The sequence below is a fragment of the Meleagris gallopavo genome, chromosome Z, assembly GCF_905368555.1.
Source record: "Meleagris gallopavo chromosome Z, MGAL_WU_HG_1.1, whole genome shotgun sequence".
Lineage (NCBI taxonomy): Eukaryota > Metazoa > Chordata > Aves > Galliformes > Phasianidae > Meleagris > Meleagris gallopavo.
The window spans coordinates 47,310,772-47,328,739 of record NC_139435.1 but is presented as its reverse complement, the minus strand read 5'-3'; the positions used below and the strand labels follow the sequence as shown (position 1 = coordinate 47,328,739).

The following is a 17,968-nucleotide window of genomic DNA, read 5'->3' as shown; positions in this document are numbered from 1 at the left end:
AGCAAGAAAGTGGCAGGACACCGGCCTCTCTCCCTCTCGTGGATTCTCTCGGTTTTGCAGCAGAGAAGCACGTGGTTCCCTCTGCAATCTGTAGCGTAAGGCTTCAGCTTTGGACACTCTCATTGTGTTTGATTTTATTGGATTTAGCAAACTAATGTTCTTTGTCAGATCGTTCTGGTTGCTCTGGTTTTTTTCTCTGTTAGGCCCATCTACTATCTCCCTACCCTTGCCCGCAAGTCTGCTGCCTCATTAGTCACGAGGCCGGGCCGAGCGGCCGTAAACCTTCAACACTTTCTTTTTTATCCTTTCCCTTTTTTTTGGGGGGGGGGCTGCAGCCCCTGTCACAAACACAGATCGGGAGATAACTCCATGACAGCTCTCAGCCTGGTCATGGCTGTTACTCAGACACAGCTCTTCGCAGTCTGTCCACTTCCTAACGTAGAGGACAACACCCCCTCCCCTCCTACGCTGTCTATCCCTTCTGAAGAGCCTGTAGCCCTGAATCACAGTACGCCAGTCGTGAGATTCGTCCCACCACGTTTCCCTGATAGCAACCAGATCGTTATTTTCCAAGCACATCATGGCTTCCAGCTCCTCCTGCTTATTTCCCATGCTGCGTGCATTGGTGGAGAGGCACTTCAGCTGGGCTTTCTGGCACACTACCTTTCTAAAAAGCCCTCCATCAAACCTCCAAAAGAAGTTTGAAGTTCTCCCCCACTGCTTCCTAGAGGGACATGAGAAGGTTTTGGACAGGGAGTCGGCAAAATTACCTCCTCTGTGGAGTTCCCAGAAGATCCTACCGCATCCTACGGGACAGTTTGGAGGTTTTTCCCCGCAATCTCCTGGCGCGACAGCAATCCTAAGTGTTCCTTTGTCCTGCCTCACTTGGCTCTCTTCCCCCATCGGACCTGGTATAAAACTCCAGACTACTTGCTCTACCCTAGCGAGCCTCACTGCATCCCCTTCCCGCTTCCTACCTAGTTGCAAGCCCTCTCAATGAGCCCCGCTAGCTCTTGGGCTAGGGTCCATTTCCTTCTTAGAGACAAATGACACAGGCCTGCAGCCATTAGACCGGGTGCTGAGTAAATCGCCCCATGGTCGAAAAGCCCAAAGTCCCTGTGGCGGCACCAGCCTCTCAGCCGCTTATCCCACTCCGTGTCCCTCACCACCCCAGAAAGGATAGAAGCAAATATCAGCTGTGCTCCACTCCCGCGACCAACCGCCCTAAAGCCCTGAAGTCTTTTTTGAGGGTTTGCAGGCTTCTTTGAGCTACTTCATGGCTGCTTGCCTGACCTATCAGTAATGGGTAGCAATCAGAGGGATGAACCAGATCTGGGAGTTTTCTAGCTGTGTCCTGGACCTGGGCCCCAAGGAGGCGGCACACCTCCGTGGGTCAGTCGGGTCCGGTGTACATATGGGGCCTTCCGTTCCCATGAGGAGGGAATCACCAACAATAACCCTTCTGTCTGTCTTAGCAGAGGCAGTCTGGAGACGCAGAGTCTACTGCCTCGCCCTTGGCACTGTCTTAGGCAAAGCTTCCTGGGCCTCCTCTCTCACATCCCCTTCAATTTACAGTGCCTCGCCCACGATGCCGAGCTGGGACTGTCTTGCAGTTCTCCCTGCCTCTCAGGACCCCGCTCTCTGCCCGACAGTGACAGGACATGGGGTCCATCCCCCACTTTCTGGGGGGTGTCTCCCTGGCGCCTTCCTCTCAGGCATGCCTGGGAATTACTCCACCAGTCAATCTCTTGCTCTCGCTCCCTGATGGTCCTTAACCTCTGCACCTCCTCCTTGAGCTCTGCCACCATGCTGAGCAGGTCTTCCAGTCTTCCACCTGCTCACCCTCACACTCCCCGGCATCAGCAGGCTCAGGCACTCCCTGCAGCCGGAGGCCTGAACAGCCACATTCTTGGGCATGGCATCCATCTGGGTCACCACAGTCTTTGCGGGGCACGCTCATTGCCTGGTGGAGGCCGTGGTAAATCCGTGGTCTTGGAGAGACAGTACCTACTGCCAGTAGGTAAGCTGGTCTCCGGAGCTAGGAGGGACAGTACTTCTGCGCCGTCCTGCACAAGCTACCACACCTGCTGCTGCAGTATGCTGTGGCTGCTGCGCACGTGCTGCCTTCTCCTCACTGCACCTGGCGGGCAGCCATGCATTGAGGCCCTCCCATAAGCTTCTCCTAAGGCAAGGGGCGTGGATGCAGTTCCATTACCCTGGCAATGCTGACACCATATCAGCCACTCTCCCGAGAACCGTTGGGCTGCTCTGTTGGCTCGGGGTTCCCCTGGTAAAGGAACTGACCAAAACCCCCCCGTACCCTGCAATGAGTCGCTGCAATTCTGTCCGGGACGGCTCTGAGGCAGCTAACCTCGGCAGTCAAAGATTATGTGAAGTATTAGATTGTGTTATCTTGCATTCCAAAACCATATTTAGGAAATTGACTTTTCTCCTCAGATCGCTGTCGCTGTTTTGTTCTTAGGCCCATTTCCCATTTCCCTACCCTTCCAGCCTTCTCCCGTTTCCCCTTTCCCAGGATGTGGGTCTGTGGGTCCCCCGTGCCCGTTAGTCACAGAAACGGGCTGAACTGGCCTATAAACCGTCAATCCGCCTCCGTCCCCGCCCCCTTTTTTCCAGGCCATTGGGCCTGCGGGCATGCTGTCCCCCGTCACAGACACAGATAGATGTAAGGATAAGTCCACGGCAACCTCTGGGAAGGTGCTGGGGAGAAGACAACCCCGTGGTCTCAGCTCCTAACACTGCCCACCACAGGACAAGCAGAGAAGACTGAAGCCAACATGTGGGAAGTATATTTAAGGTTTATTTTTTTTGCCACTTGGAACCACAACCATCACGCCAGGATGGGACATGGCTGATTCCGCGCTGTCTTTGGGACTGGTTGTGGGGATGTCTTCTCTGATGCTGGAACCGGGAGTGGCTTTGTGTCTGGGCTGGTCCACCGAAGGATGAAGGCAGCATAGGTGGACTCTTTTCAAAGTTGATTTTCTTTGCCGCTTGGGACCACAGCCGTCACGTGGGGATGGGACGCGGCGGCATCAGCGCCGTCTTCGGGACTGGCTGTGGGGACGCCTTCCCTGATGGTTTGCCCGGGAGCGGCTTCGTGCCCGGGCTGGCCCCCGCTGCCTGGACCGGCTGCCACGGTCTCGTCGGGGCCGGCTGCGGGAAGTTGAAGCGCGACGCCCCACTGGGGATCGGCTTCGAGTGCGGGCCCGCCCTCGTTGCCTGGATTGTCTGGTGCGTGCAGGCAGAGGGGAAGCCCTCGAGGACCTCGGTGCTGCTGGTGTGGCCGAGGTGCGGGTGCTGCGTGGAGCACCTTGGGCTGTTGTTGTATGGCTCCCAGCATGACGCCTTCGGGGCTGACTGTGGGAGCCTGAGGCCCGACCTTGCAGCGGGGAGCGGCTTCTTGTGCGGCCGGTCCCCCGCTGCCTGGCACGCTGTGTGGGCGCAGGTGCCGAGGAGGTTCTGGAGGACCGCGCGGTCCCCCGTCTGCTGGGGCTCTGGGCGCCGGTCTCAGCACCTGCAGCTGGTGCCCGTCTCCTCCCACCACGTCCTCGGCGCTGCTGAGGGGTGTCCTGCTCCTCAGATGGGCTTGGGTGGGTTGCCCTCTGCTCTGTTGCAGGCACTCTGGGCTGCACACTGAGCTCGGGCAGCTGGGAGCTGCAGGATGGGCCTGTTGCTTCCTGGCTGGTGGGGCCAGAACTGGTGTTTCCAGGCGCCGGAAAGCTGTGGGATGGCCCCTGTACCATTTGGCAGGAAGTGCTGGGGCTGGCAGGATCGGAGTTGGGGCGGGATGCTGTAAGGAGAGACAAGAAGGTCAGCAGGATGCATCCCCACGGCAGGACAGGCTGCCATCCCTCATGGGGCAGAGAGACCGTGGCAAGGCTGCCCTGAGCACCCGCTGCCAGGCCTTGCCTGGCCCCAGTCCCGCGGCACACGGCTCTTTGCCTCTTACCGGTGCCCGCACCAGCGCAGGTGTCGCACTCCCAGCCGTTTCCGCGCATGGCCCAGAAGGAGCAGCACCAGTGCGTGCCTTCTGAGCCACAGGACCTGCAGAGCAGCAGCTGCCAGAGCCTGCGGAAGCAAACAGGTTGTGGCTGTGAGGACAAAGCAAGCCAAGGCAGGGAGCAGCCGGCACGGCTCTGGTGCTCAGCCCTTGCTCTCCCCAGCTTATGGTGAGGCTGAGATCCCTCGCAGAGCCCCAGAGGACTGCGGAGGTCACTCACCCCTTTTCCTGTGCCCTCTCCCTGCCTCCTCGGTAAAGGCACATGCTGGCATCGCAGCGCCTGTGCCTTTCTCGCAGCGACTGGTATGCTGCGTCGTCCCACCAAGATGGTCGCCTGCCAGAGAAGAGAGGGAACGAGATGAGTCCCCGGTGCCCCAGGTGTGAGGCAGATCCAGGGCACCCCCGTTCATCCCCCTTGAGCTCATTCCCAGCTGCTCCGTGAAGCTGAGACCGATGCTTGCAGGATGGCAAGGGGCTGGGCCTGCCGGGGCAGTTCGTGGGCAGGCACAGCACCTGTGCCTGAGCGTCTGCAGAGCCGGGCAGAAGGACACCAACCTGATTGGAATTTGGATCCCCAGCGTGGTCATTTGGGATCGAAATCGCCTTTTGCCTCCGCAGACGGGGCAGAAGAAACGCATGGTGGCAGCGTGCAGGGCGTGTTTCTGCGGGAGAAGCACAAGCGTGAGCGTGAGCGTGAGCGGGGCTGGCTGCTGCTGAGCACCAGCCGTGCCCGCGGGGCGAGGGGAGGGCTCCTACCCTGATGCAGGCCCGGTGGAACCAGGCCTGTTTGCACACGGGGCACACCATGGTGTGGTAGGACGTGCTGTCCCCCACGGGCTCCAGGCAGATGACGCAGACGGTGTTCTGCGACGGAGCTGCCTCCGCTGCCTGCTGAGGGCGATGCTCCCAGCAGAAGGACCTGCACAGGAGGACAGAAGGGACGGGCGTGGTGAGAAGTGCTGTGAGGAGCGCAGAGGACCAGGAAAGAGCACCAGGCCTGGGCTCTGGCTCTGGCAGGATGCTGGGAGGTGTCGCTGCGGGTTCCTCCCTGGGAGGGACAGGGAGGAACGGCAGCTTGGCTGCTGCTGACAGCCCTTACCTGTGCTGCCCAAAGTATTGGGTGATGCACTGCCCGTCCTCGGTGCAGGGCAGATGGAAGCTGCGCTCACAGCCTGTCTCCGCGCAGCTGATGGTAGCTCCCCTCCCGCCGCAGACAAAGCAGTGCTGAAAAGAGCAGAGCGGGCCCCGTCAGCGGTGGGCTCGGGGCCTCCGCGCCTGGCCCCACTTCTCCAGGCAGGGCTCAGGGTGTGGGCACCGCTGCCTCACACTCTGCGGAGCGGCCTGGCAGATGAGGCTCGTCTGCTGTGGTGGGACTCTGTCCCGGAGCCGGTTGGAAGGGCCGCGATCGCTTTCTATAGGCCCAGGCAAAACTTTGGTGCAAGCCTCTGCCGGCACCAAGCTCCCCGTTCCGTTCACGTCCTCACCTTCTGGTCTGCCTGCTGGATGGTGCGCTGGACGGCACCAATGGAGAAGCCAAAAATTCCCCCCATTGGGCATCTCCACTCCAAAAGGCCATCGGCAAAGAACTGTAGGAGAGAAAAGAGCGGGATCTCGTGAGGCCAGCAAGGAAGGGAACGTCCCTGGCAGGAGCCCTAGCCCTTGAGGGAACTCACCAAGCAGAATTCGTGGGCACAGAGCCCACCGTTGGCAAATGTCCGCCCGCAGATGTCCGGGTTGACCTGTGCCCTGCGGCACAGCACGCACACTGGAGAGGAAGGAGAGAGCAACCGTGAGCAGTGGTGAGCACCTGGCGGGGTCAGGGCTGGAGGGGGTGGAGGGCATTGCAGAGGCCCAGCAGCACGAGCGGGCAGCCGGAGCCCAAGCTCGCCCCCTGGCCAAGGAGCAGAGGGGCCCTGCCTGCCCGCGGCGCTGGGGAGCCCCTGCCCGCCCCTCCCACCCCTCCCAGCCGCAGGCAGACCCCAGCTGCTCTCTGCCCGGCAGTGGGGAGCCGCACGCAGGGACACGGGGCTCTCACCTGGTTCCCCAGAGTTGGGGGCCTCCTCCTTCTGTTCGGACATGATCGGCATTGACGGCGAGAAACAAGAGAGTCAAGAGAGTCCCTCCTCTCTCCGCGCCTCACCAGGCCGCAATGAGCACAGCCCCAGCCCGGCAGCCTTTGCTCTGCTCCCGGCCCCGCGGGTCACAATGGCCACCACTGTGACATCACGGTGACATCACGGTCGCCCCCTCACTGAGGGCTGAGGGCGCGGCACCCATGCGGGAGGGCGGCGGCTCCTGTGGGCAGCGCAGGGCGAGGAGCCCGGTGCTGCCATCAGCAGGGAGCAAGGATGGCCTCCCTCAGGCCTTTTGCGCCGTGCCCGTGCTTGGACATCGCAGCAGAGAGTCTAATAAAGGGTCTGCGCGTCAACCAGCATTTCTAGTGTGTGTTCTGAGTGACTTTCCACGGTCTGATGGTGACAGGACAAGGTTTTGAGCTGAGAAAAGAGGAGATCTGGTGAACTGTGAGAGGGAATTCCTCACTCAGAGGGCTGTGAGGCCCTGGCACAGCTGCCCAGAGAAGCTGCGGGTGCGCATCCCTGCAGGCGCTCCAGGCCGGGTTGGACAGGGCCCTGCTCCAACCTGGCCTGCTGGCTGGCAGCGCTCCCATGGCAGGCACTTGGGGTTGGGTGGGCTTTATGATCCTTTCCTATCCGTGTCTTCACACATCTAAGTCTCAACCCCTGTACGGTTCCCAGAGGCAAAGTGGCATAGGCAGGGCACAATTCCCTTCAAGCCTGTGTATAAAATGAGTCAGTAAAACTTCTGACTCTGGTTTGCTTTCTTTGACCTGCTGGCAATGGTCACCATGCCAGAGACAGGAGAGGAGCTGTCCCTTGTCCAAGCCTGCAGTCCTGGAGTCACACTGGCGCATCCCTGCTCATCCAGCCTGACCATGAGAGTCAGCTTCTTCATGAAAGTCAGGTCAACACTGATGGGAGAGCCCCCACGACTAGAGAGCCGCCCTCTGTGGAGATGCTCAAGGCCTCAGTGGATAGGGCTTCAGGCAGCCTGATCTAGTGGGTGACAACCAACACACTGCAGGAGTTTGGAACTTTAGATAGACTTTAATGTCCCTTCCAACCCAAGCCATACCAGGATCCTGTGATTCAAAACTATCTATCACCTCTGCATTGGTGAGCACCAGGTCCAGCAGGGCTTCAGCTCGGGTCAGTCCGTCTAGTACCTGGATGAGGAAGCAATCCTCAGCAGACTCCAGAAATCTCTTCTGTCACTTCTTTCAGCAGAGGGAGTCGTCTGACTTCTGCAGACCTCTGAACTGGAAGATTTTAAATCTTTTCATAAATTATATGCCAAAGGAGATGAGCAGTGAGGAAAAAAGTTTTGTATTTACACTGAGTTATTCAAGGGTGGTGTGAGAAGGAAGACCTTGTAAAACAGTGTGACCGGTCGCGAAGCAGCTGGCAATTTATTGTTGATGCAAAGAAATGTGAATGGTGAAAAACACATTGTTTGACATACAAAAAGATAGCTATTGTGATTTAGTGGTAGAAACAAAGACAAATCTATTGCTAAGATTTATTAGGAAAGGAGAAGAGCAAAAGAGAATCACAGAACATTAGAGAAATCTGTGGTTGGCCTGCAACTTGAATATACCTCGATTTCTTGTCTCTTGTCTCAAAAAAAATTATAGAAAAAGCTGAAAAGTTAAAAAAATATGAAAAAGAATGACTAAATGTTTCCATTCATGGATAAGCCAAATAATATAGAACTCTCCAATCAAAAGAAAAAAGAAAGAAATGCAGCAGAATATTTTATAAATCTATAAAACTTTGAGTGCTACTAAAAAAGTTATCTTTGATTTTTCTTGTCCACTGAAGGTATTATTATTTCATCCCTTAGAGGAGCAACTAGGAGATGGTTAGGAAAGACAATAAAGGAAATACATTGTCATAGTTTTTCAGCGAATGCTTACAGTCTACAGAGACTTGTGGCTGCAAATCTGATACAGTGTTGATTGTACTACACAACTTGTTGTCATCTGCAAACTGCTGAGGGTACATTTAATCACACAGTTGATATAACTGATGAAGGTGTTACAGAACTCTGATCCCAGAACGCTGATCCTGAGGAACACTATTCATCACTGATCTCCATCTGAACATAAAGCCATTGACCACCATGATCTTGCAACCAGTTTTTCATCCATCAAATCCATATCTTTATCCTTCCAATGTGAGAGAAGGATGTTATGGGGGATTATGTCAGAGGCCTTGCTGAAATTCAGATGGATGATCAGTGGCTCTTCCGTTGTCCACTCATGCAGTTACACCATCATAAAACGCGGCAAGATTGGTCAGGCAGGACTTGCAGTTGGTGAAGCCATTATAGTTATCCCATATTATCTCCCTCTGTTCTGTGTGCCTTAGCATAGCTTCCAGGAGAAAGCTACGCCACAGAGGTTAGGCTGGCAGGTCAGTAGTTCTCTGAATCATCCTTTCTACACTTCTTAAAAGTGAGTATGATACTGTCTTTTTTCCAGTCACCAGGGACCTCACCTGACTGCCATGACCTTTCAGATATCAAGAGTGGCTTGAACAACAGCCAGTTCCCTCAGGACTTGAGGGTGCATCTCATTGGGACCCTCTGATAATCTCTGACTTTCCATTTCTCCTTTGGACAAAAGTATTCTTATTATTTTTACTGAAAAAAGGCTTTCCAGAAGAGGGTTTTGTCTTTAAATATTCTGATTATTCCCAGCCATGTAATAGGCTGGGAGAACTAGAAGGACTCTTAGCTGAGATGTAAAAATTATCAGTAAGGACATCCTTATTGGACTAATAAAGGAGAAAGATTAGTGAATTCAAATCTCAACTTTATCAAACAGATTTTTGCAAAACAGTAAGTTTGCAAATAATGGCATGAAAGGATGAAGCATGAATTATATTTTGAGATAATGTCTTTAGAAGATGCATGGGAGAAAAAATAACCAAATGGTGACTAGCAAGTACTAAAAAAAAAAAAAGAGAAGAGCATATCTCTACAACTATATGTACTCCTCATGATTTTTTTATTTTTATTTTTGAAATGTGCATTACACAGTGAAGTAACCACTGAATCTGCAGTGTGTGTATTTTTGTTTAGAGTTATCAGACCTTTTTAATTTGTAGACCTGGCAAGTGCTTTCTGTATGCTTCAAACTTGAAGGAGAAAAAGGTATAGTAAAAGTTGAAATGAGTTTGGTAATACCCTACATAGCCTTCAAATGTTTTGGTTCTTTCAGAGGAAAAACAAAAGTGGCTTTTAATAAAACAGCTTTTCTATTAAATGTCAGCTTCCTGTTTTCATGGAATAAGTTGCTGCAGTCAATACAGTAGATCTTCTTTCCAGCCCTCAGTCTGACACTGATTTAGTCATGGTGGCTATTAGTGTGCTTTAGTCAACATACAGCCTAAATGCAAAACTAACCACACGTATTGAGTGTCTCTCAGAATTTTTATGTTAACAATCCTATGACAAATTTTAATAAGAAGTGTTCTGAGTTTTCTCTAGCAGGCAGTGTCTGAGACATTTTACTAAGTATAGGGTGTGATTGTGATCAAAAAATTGTCACTGTCACTCATTCACAGTCACCTTAGCTACATTCTTGATTATATAAAAATAGGAGTATTTACTGTATTATTTCATTGGGTATCTGCAAATTGCATAGCTTCATTTACACATCACAATTCAGAAGAATAATCAGAAGTCTACCTCTTAGTAAAAACTATAAAGATCACAGCCACAGTCCCTTTTATTTCGGAATGCATACTTTTATCTTCTAAGTAAATTAAATTTAATTTCAAATGGTTGAAAATGTATGTGCTGTGAAACCTCTACGTTTTGTAATGTTCTTCACATATGCAACTTCCTTAAAGATAAATAGGATATAATCATGGAGACTAATCTCTAAGTAAAAGGTTAAAATAGACAAAACATGATGGAAAAAGAGAGAAAACATTTAGTTGCTGCTGACTGTGTAGGTAAGTTCTTTCTTACAGATAAAAAACAGAAAAGTTTACTGTGCAGTTTTTTGTGGAACAGAGGACGATAAAATCAGTTTAGCTTTAAATTTAACAATATGCAAGGGGGAGGAACATATCAATAGCTCACCAGAAATGTTTCTGTGAAAAGTTTTGAATGCTGTGCTGATTTCCTTTATTTTTACTGTTCCTATTAAGCAAGGCCTTTAAAAAAAAAGCAGCAAAAAACTTTTTATCTGTCTTTTATTAAAGATTATAGATCACATAAATGAATCTATACATTGTACTCATAACTATGAAGACCTCACTGGGACTGTATTTCTTATTTTGAGTGCTGCCGTTAGTAAAAATATGAAACCAACTAGTAGGAGTCTGGAAGAGAAAAAAGGAAATCATTGAACTCTTGAAAGAGCATTTCTAAGAAAAGGTGGAGGTGAAATGTAATGAATTTCATGTATATTAAAAGCTCCTGAAAAAGAAAGAGAAATGAGTTATGTTCTATGTCTCTGTTGAGTAAGAAAAGAACTAATAAGTTTGAAAAAGAGAAGGAGAGTTGAATTCAGATTATTAGGTAAAGCTGTTATCAGACTGCTGAGGAAGTTTGCTTAGGTTTCAACCACAAAGCTTTTTAGGTACATAGAGTCAAGGTATATTCTGTCAAGCCTGAATAATATCTGTGGGGAAATGTGTGAGACCACCTGCAACCTCCCTAAAATTCATCATTTGTCCATGCTCTTGTTTCACAGTGGTAGATAATTTGCTTTTTGTCGGTCATGTTTCATTACAATCCAGAATCTTCCTGGTTCTAAAAATTGTGTATTTGTGTTGTCTTACAGGGCGAATATGAGTTGAATTAGTTGAACGTTGGTTATATTTGTAGCCACTACAATATCCCTTCTGAACTTTTAAGGGACTATGTTATATCAATGCCAAAATCTCTTAACAGAATGGTTTTATTATTTATTATTTTATTAAATTATATTTGTTTTATTTTATTATACTTATTATTTTCATTTTTACTAAAGAATGGATTCAAGCTAATTATGTGAAGTCCTTCAGGGTTGTTTCCAGAGAACTTTTCAGTTTTATACGTTGCAGAATCTGTACTCCCTATTATTTTTAATATTCAAAATTGTTAATATTTCAAATAATTAACTCAGATACCCTGAAAGACAAGATCAAGGTTGAAATATTCCCAGTCGGATCTCTTATGGTTCAAGCATACTTACTTTACATTTCTAGTTGATTCAGCTCATCAGACTCATTAAAGTGATCTCATATTCATGTCATGTTTTGTCTTTGTATAATTATTAGCCACCTTAATGTTAAATAGGAAAAATCATATCATGAAAAATATTTAAGGGAAATGAGACTAAAAAAATATGTAATACAGGGCTTCTGATCTTTGAATATTTTTAGATTTTGTGAATGAAGCAAGCCCTGACCAGAAAAGTTTATTTTTTATAACAATACTTCATAATTTGGATCTTTTAAAAATGCAAAGAACAAACAGAATACTTTCTAACTAACAATGCTTCTCTAAGTCTCCTTCCTCATGCTCCAGAATCATCTCAGTGCTAATACATATACTTTAAGAATGGCTGCAAAGTTTTACTTCTAGAGTGATATTTTTATATCTTGGCTTTTCAGTGTGGTTCAAAAAATAAGGTCCATATAAAGTCTACTTTAAGATTTATTGGCTATATTTTATCAACTTGTAAGCAATTTAACAGCCTGTTCCTGGAAAACTGATTGTGTCAAGGATTCTCTGACATTGGACATAGTGAAATAAGAGTTTTCCTATTCCATAGCTGTCATCTTTCTGCCTTCAGATTCAGTCACTGATTTTTGCTTCTTCAAGAGCACACAGTATATGTGAATGCAGAGAGAGGAGGGAGTGAATTATATTCAGGTGGATATTGTGTTGGAACCCAAACATACAAAATGCAGAAGAAATAGCACCCTGAAGGCATTAAGTTTTTTCTCCATAACATTAGATCTAACCAAAAGCTATGAAGTAGTTACAGTGAATAATGTTGTTTCCTTCAAGAACTGAAATTTTTTTTTAGAAATGTGATGTACTAATCTTTCTAAACTTGATTTATAACTGCCATCATGTAACACTCTAAAACCAATAGCAAAAATGCTTATTTCCAATGAACTGAATTACAAAGAACATAGCAAGAAGCCTCTCAAACCGTGTGGAGCCACTTGCTGGTGACTAGTGAACTAGCAGCAGACAAATAGCAGCACTATTCCAGCATTTCCTAGAGACTTCAAATGTTATCCCTAGACACAGCTGGAAATCATCTACATATAAAACTTGCTGTAAAATAATTCATATCATACTGTACCGGTTTTCTGCTAGAAAAACTTAAATGTTTTGCTTGAAGAGAATTGAGCTTTTTTTTGTTTTTTAAGTGTGGGCTGTAGTTTAAATTTGTGTTTAATATCTAATTTCAAGATGGACAGCACTCTGAGCACCCTGATCTAGCTGTAGATGTCTCTGTTCATTGTAGGAGTGTTGGTCCCTTCCAACTCAAATGATTCTATGATTTTAATTTCTTCCAATTTTTTTTACTTGACTTGTAGTCCTACATTTTAAAGTCCTCTTCAATTAATCATAGAATCACTGAACGGCTTGAACTGGATAATCTAAATATAATTTAGTTCTAACCCCTTGCCATGGGCAAGGCTGCCACACCTCAGCTCAGGCTGCCCAGGGTCCCATCCAACCTGGCCTTGAATGTCTCCAGGGATGGGGCACCCACAGCTTCTCTGTGCACCCTGTGTCAGGGCCTTATTACCATCTGACGATAGAATTTCTTTTCCAACATCTAGTCTAAACCTCTCCTCTTTCAGTTTAAATCCATTCTCCCTTCTCCTGTCAATATCTACATGCACAGAGAGTTGAGAGATGGGAGAGCGTATAATCAATGAATGCTCAGGTATAATAATTATGAAATATACTAGAGAGTTTGGCTAAGCAGTTGTCATACCCAAAGAGAAGAGATAGAATACCTACCCCTATCCTGGGCTCACTATGAAACTCCAGAGGAGGGGATCTCCAGAAGAGATCCTTCTCCACTCGTAGTCAGCTCTTAAATGGACCTAGGAGAGGTGGAGCCAGGCTCCACCCTTCCTGCAGCACAGGTGAATTGCCTTCACCTGTGCTCCCGTGGCTGACTCATTACTTGCCTCAGGTGATCAATCAGAGGTTCAGGTCATGATTCAGCATTCCCATACAGAGAGGAGGTGATTGTCCCCTCTACTCTGGCCTTGTGAGGCCCAATCTGGAGTACTGTATTCAGACCTGGGGCTCTAAGAAAGATGTGGAGCTGTTAGGGCAGGTCTACAGAAGGGCTATGAAGATGATCAAAGTGCTGGAGCACCTTTCCTATGATAAAATATTGAGGGAGTTGGGTTTATTTAGCTTGGAGAAGAGAAGGCTTTGAAAAATTGCTATTTTCCAGTACTTGAAAGGAACTTACATGCAGGAAGGGTACCAACTTTTTATGCAGGTAGTTAACTGACACTGTGTCATAGCAACTGTAGTGTGTTTTTGAAACTGAGGCATTTAAAAGTAACAGAGATGAGATTTTCAAATTACAAGTTTCATAGACTGTAATGTCTTTGTAGGAAATGAAAATAGCTTCTCAACAGCAAAACATTCTGACAATCCTAAGTCACATTTCCAGTCAAGGAATTATTATAGCATTTTTGAATCTGTTCTGCTAATATTATAATACTTATATCAAGATCAGAACAACTGCCAGAATATATTTTCTATGAAGGAAGTTTCTGTGTGTGATTATTACCCATAGCAAAAGTGAGATTTTTGGATTTTTATTTCTCAGAGGTGGACAGTAGTCTGTCAGTCAATGACAAACTAGCTCTCTTTTAAAAACTACTCAAGCTAAGAATAAATATTCTTTAAATTTCTTTTGTTCTCAACAAATGTTCCCAATTTTGTTATCTGTCCTTGGACCACAAGTCATAAAAAGATGCAGTTGTAGTACTACTTTAATTCCTAAATATTCCATTGCTTCTCTTTGATCACTTCTGTTTACTACTAAACAGATATACTTTCTCTTTTAATTCTTAGAGAACCAACAGTGTAAATTAAAATGGTATCACAGCCTCCCTTTTCCTCTCCTTCCTTGCTCAATACCTCAGGATAGGTTTTTTATTTTGTTTGTCTCTCCAAGTTGAGAACCTAATATCAGACCTTCCATGTAGATAAGGATCTGTTTGTCCAGAAGACTGTATTCCTCAAATAAAAAAAGGAGGGAGGTGAATTTCAAGGAAATGAAACATACTCAATGAGACTAAAATAAAGCCAAAATAAAAGGGGAAACTGTATGTCAGAATTAATTTCCATTTCTGTCTGAAGGCACCTAAAAGGAACTTGGGCAAGGAAACATATCAATTATCATAACTGTTTTTGTCTTCTGTTACTCTATTTTTCTGGATTTTTTTTTCCACTATTTCTATAAAGAAATTGCTAATCCAGCTGGCATCAACAATCTACTGTTATTACATCATTACTCAGGAAAATTGTTCTCTTAATGATTTGGCATAAATACCTGCAAAACAATCTGAAAAAAAAAATTATTATCTATTCTCACAGCTAAGCAACACACTTCTTTCAGAGAGTACAAACAAAATCAGAAGTTTCTAGCACAAGCTTACTCTTTTATTGTTTGTTTTCCAGGCTACCCTTCCCAGCAGTCCCCATTGGCCTACAGGCTTGCCTGCACCTGCATGAAAGGATGTTTTCCTCTCATACACTTTGCAGTTTGCAATTTGTTTTTCTTTACAATTAATTAACCCCTCTGAGATCAGCTTGTTTTGCGCTTTGCAGAGAGAATCTGTGCACACAAGCTTTTTAGCAAAAACTGCAAGAAGCAAGTACAAAGAACTTTCAAATTATTGTTGTCCTGCCACCATCTAGGAAACACGCTTGGAATGGTTCTGTTTTCCCGGTGATACAGTTGTTTACAGGAACCTGTAGTCTGTGGTCAATTTGTTGTCCCTGACATTAAAAAAGTAGCAAAAGTTTTTGATAAGGTGGTGACAGTGAAGCTGATCAGTGTTTAGATTTTTGGCCTGTTCAACATTTAGTTTTTGATATGTTTAAAGAGAAATATGTGTACAAATCTTCATTTGGTTTGTTTACAGTTATTTAAAATGTTTGGTACACTTAGAAATGCCAGCAAGTAGTTCTAGATCACTGTCATAGAATCACTAAGATTGGAAAAGACCTCTAAGTCCTAAGACTTAAGATCAAAGACCTCTAGTCCAACCACCCACCTTCCTGTAATAATGCCCACTAAAACAGATCCCTAAGTTCTACATCAACCCTTAAATAACTCCAGGGATGGGTTCTCCACAACTTTTGTGGGCAACCAGTTGCAATATCTCATCACTCTTTTTGAGAAGAGATTCTTTTGAATATCCAATCTAAGCCTCTCCTGGCTCAACTGAAGGCCATTTCCTTCAGTTCTATTGCTTGTTACCTGGGAGAAGAGACCTACCCCCACTTCTCTACAATCTTCTTTCAAGTCGTTGTAGAGAGTGATTGATTCTCCTCTGAGCCTTCTCTTCTCCAGAGTGAACAATCCTGGTTTCCTGAGCCTTTTTCCCATAAGAATTGTGCTCCAGACCCTACACAGTTTCATTGCCCTTCTATCAACACTCTCAAGGACTTCAGTGTCTTTCTTGTAGTGAAGGGTCCAAAGCTGAACACAGTACTCAGGGTGCAGCCTCACCAGAGCTAAGTACAGAGTTATGATCATCTTTCTGGTCCTCCTGGCTGGGCACCCTGCTGACTCATGTTCAGCTGAGTACTGTCTAACACCCTGAGCTCCTTTTCTTTGTATAACTTTCCAGCCACTCTGCTCCAAGACTGTAGTATTCCTTAGAGTTGTTGTGGCCCAAGTGCAGGCCCTTGCACTTGATCTTCTTGAACTTCATCCTACTGTCCTTAACCTAGCAATCCAGTCTGTCCTGATTCCTCTGAAGGGCTTTTCTGCTCCCAGGCAGATCAACATTTCTCCCCAACTTGGTGTCATCTGCAGACTTACTGAGGGTGCACTCAATCCCCTCATCCAGGTCATCAATAAAGATTAAACAGGACAAACCTTAATACTGACCCCTGGAGACAACCATTTGTGACTGATCACCAGCTAGATTTAACTCCATTCACGACCACTCTCTGGGCCTGACTCTCCAACCTCCAAGCCACAGGCTGCCAACTTCTCTAGGAGAATACTATTAGAGACAGTGTAAAAGTCTTCACTAAAATCTAGGTAGATTACATTCACAACCTTTTCTTCATCCACCAGACAGGTCATCTGCCATAGAAGGAGATCATAGAAGGAGATGAAGTTGGTCAAGCAGGACCTGCCTTTCATGAACCTGTGCTCTCTGGGCTTGATGTCCTGGTTTTCTCACACATGTTGTGTGTTTGCACTCAAGAAGATTTGCTCCATAACCTTCCCTGGCATTGAGGTCAGGCTGACAGACCTGTAGCACCCAGATCTTCCTTATCACCCTTCTTGTACATGGACGTTGGATTAGCAAGCCTTCAGTCATCTGGGACCTCTCAGGTTGACCAGGAATGCTGATAGATAATGGAAAGCAGCTTGGTGATCACATCTGCCAGCTCCTTCAGCACCATCAGGTGGATCTCACCTGGCCCCATGGACTTGTGACAAGCTAGGTGGAATAGCAAATCCCTGTTTCCATCTGTATTATAGGAGGATTTAGTCTGCTCCTTACTCCAGAGTTCCTGAGTACCCTGAGGATAACTGGCCTGACTATTAAAGCCAAAAGTAAAGAAGGAATTGAGAACCTCAGCCTCTTCTGTACCCTCAGTGGTCATGTTCCTTGCTTTGTCAATAAAGGATGGGGATTTTCCTTGTCCCTCTTCTTGCTGTTAATATACCTGTAAAAACATTTTTTATTATCGTTAGCAGCGGTGTCCAGATTAAATTCTAGCTGGGCTTTTAGCTAGATTTTCTCCCTGCACATGCTAGCTACTTCCTTGTTAACTTGCTTATTGCTTCTTCCACAGGAGGTAAACTCTCATTTTCTTCTGGAGGCTCATCAGGATTTCCTGTTTGTTCACTCTGGTTTTCTTTCACACTGGTTCATCTTGCAGCACAGGGGGATAACCTACTGCTGTGCTTCTAAGACTTCCATCTTGATCTGCCCTTGTGAGACCCTATTGGGAGTAATGTGTCCAGGTCTGGACCCAATACTGGATCCAATACAAGAAAGACAGAGAGCTGTTGGGAAGGGTCCAGAGGAGGGCTACAAGGCTGATCAGAGGGCTGGAGCACATCCCCTATGAAGACAGGCTGAGGGAGCTGGGCTTGTTCAGCCTGGAGAAAAGAAGGCTGTAGAGTGACCTCCTCGCAGCCTTTCAGTACCTAAAGGGAGCCTACAAACAGGAGGGGAATCAACTCTGGGAGTTGGAGATTCATGATCCTTGAGGACCCTTCCAACCCGAACCTTTCTGTGATTTTGTGATTCTGTGATTCAGTCTTCCTGGCCCCTCTGGCCTTCAAAACTGACTTCCAAGGGAAGGACTGTTTAGTAAGTCTCCTTTCCAGTATCCTGAACAGCTCAAAGCCTACCCTCTGGAATTCCATGACAGTTTTCTGACCTCCTACCTGACTTCACCAACAATAGAGAACTCTACCATTTTGTGATTGCTCTGCTTGAAACAGTCTCTGACCACCACACCTCGCACCAGTGCTTCTGTTTGTGAATAGCAGGTCTAGAAGGGCACCTCCCCTGGTAGGCTCACTTACCAGCCACGTCAGGAAGTTATTTTCCACACACTGCAGAAGCCTCGTAGGCTGTTTCCTCTGGGCTGTATCGTATTTCTAATATA

General features: G+C 47.0%; 2 protein-coding genes across 2 annotated transcripts in view; both read right to left on the bottom strand.

Moving 5' to 3' along the window:
* Nucleotides 1-3,056: 3,056 nt before the first annotated feature.
* The window catches only part of LOC146542249 (E3 ubiquitin-protein ligase PHF7-like), a 415,537-nt gene continuing 400,625 nt past the window's right edge, over nt 3,057-17,968 (bottom strand). Inside the window, exon 10 of the mRNA XM_085214079.1 lies at nt 3,057-3,721. Coding sequence (XP_085070205.1) covers nt 3,057-3,721 — 665 coding nt within the window. The remainder of the gene's footprint in view (nt 3,722-17,968) is intronic.
* LOC146542251 (uncharacterized) overlaps nt 4,241-17,968 on the bottom strand; it is a 128,303-nt gene continuing 114,575 nt past the window's right edge. Inside the window, 5 exon segments of the mRNA XM_085213450.1 lie at nt 4,241-4,943; nt 5,124-5,248; nt 5,509-5,610; nt 5,698-5,789; nt 6,060-6,239. Of these exon segments, the coding sequence (XP_085069576.1) occupies nt 4,241-4,943; nt 5,124-5,248; nt 5,509-5,610; nt 5,698-5,789; nt 6,060-6,239 (1,202 nt within the window).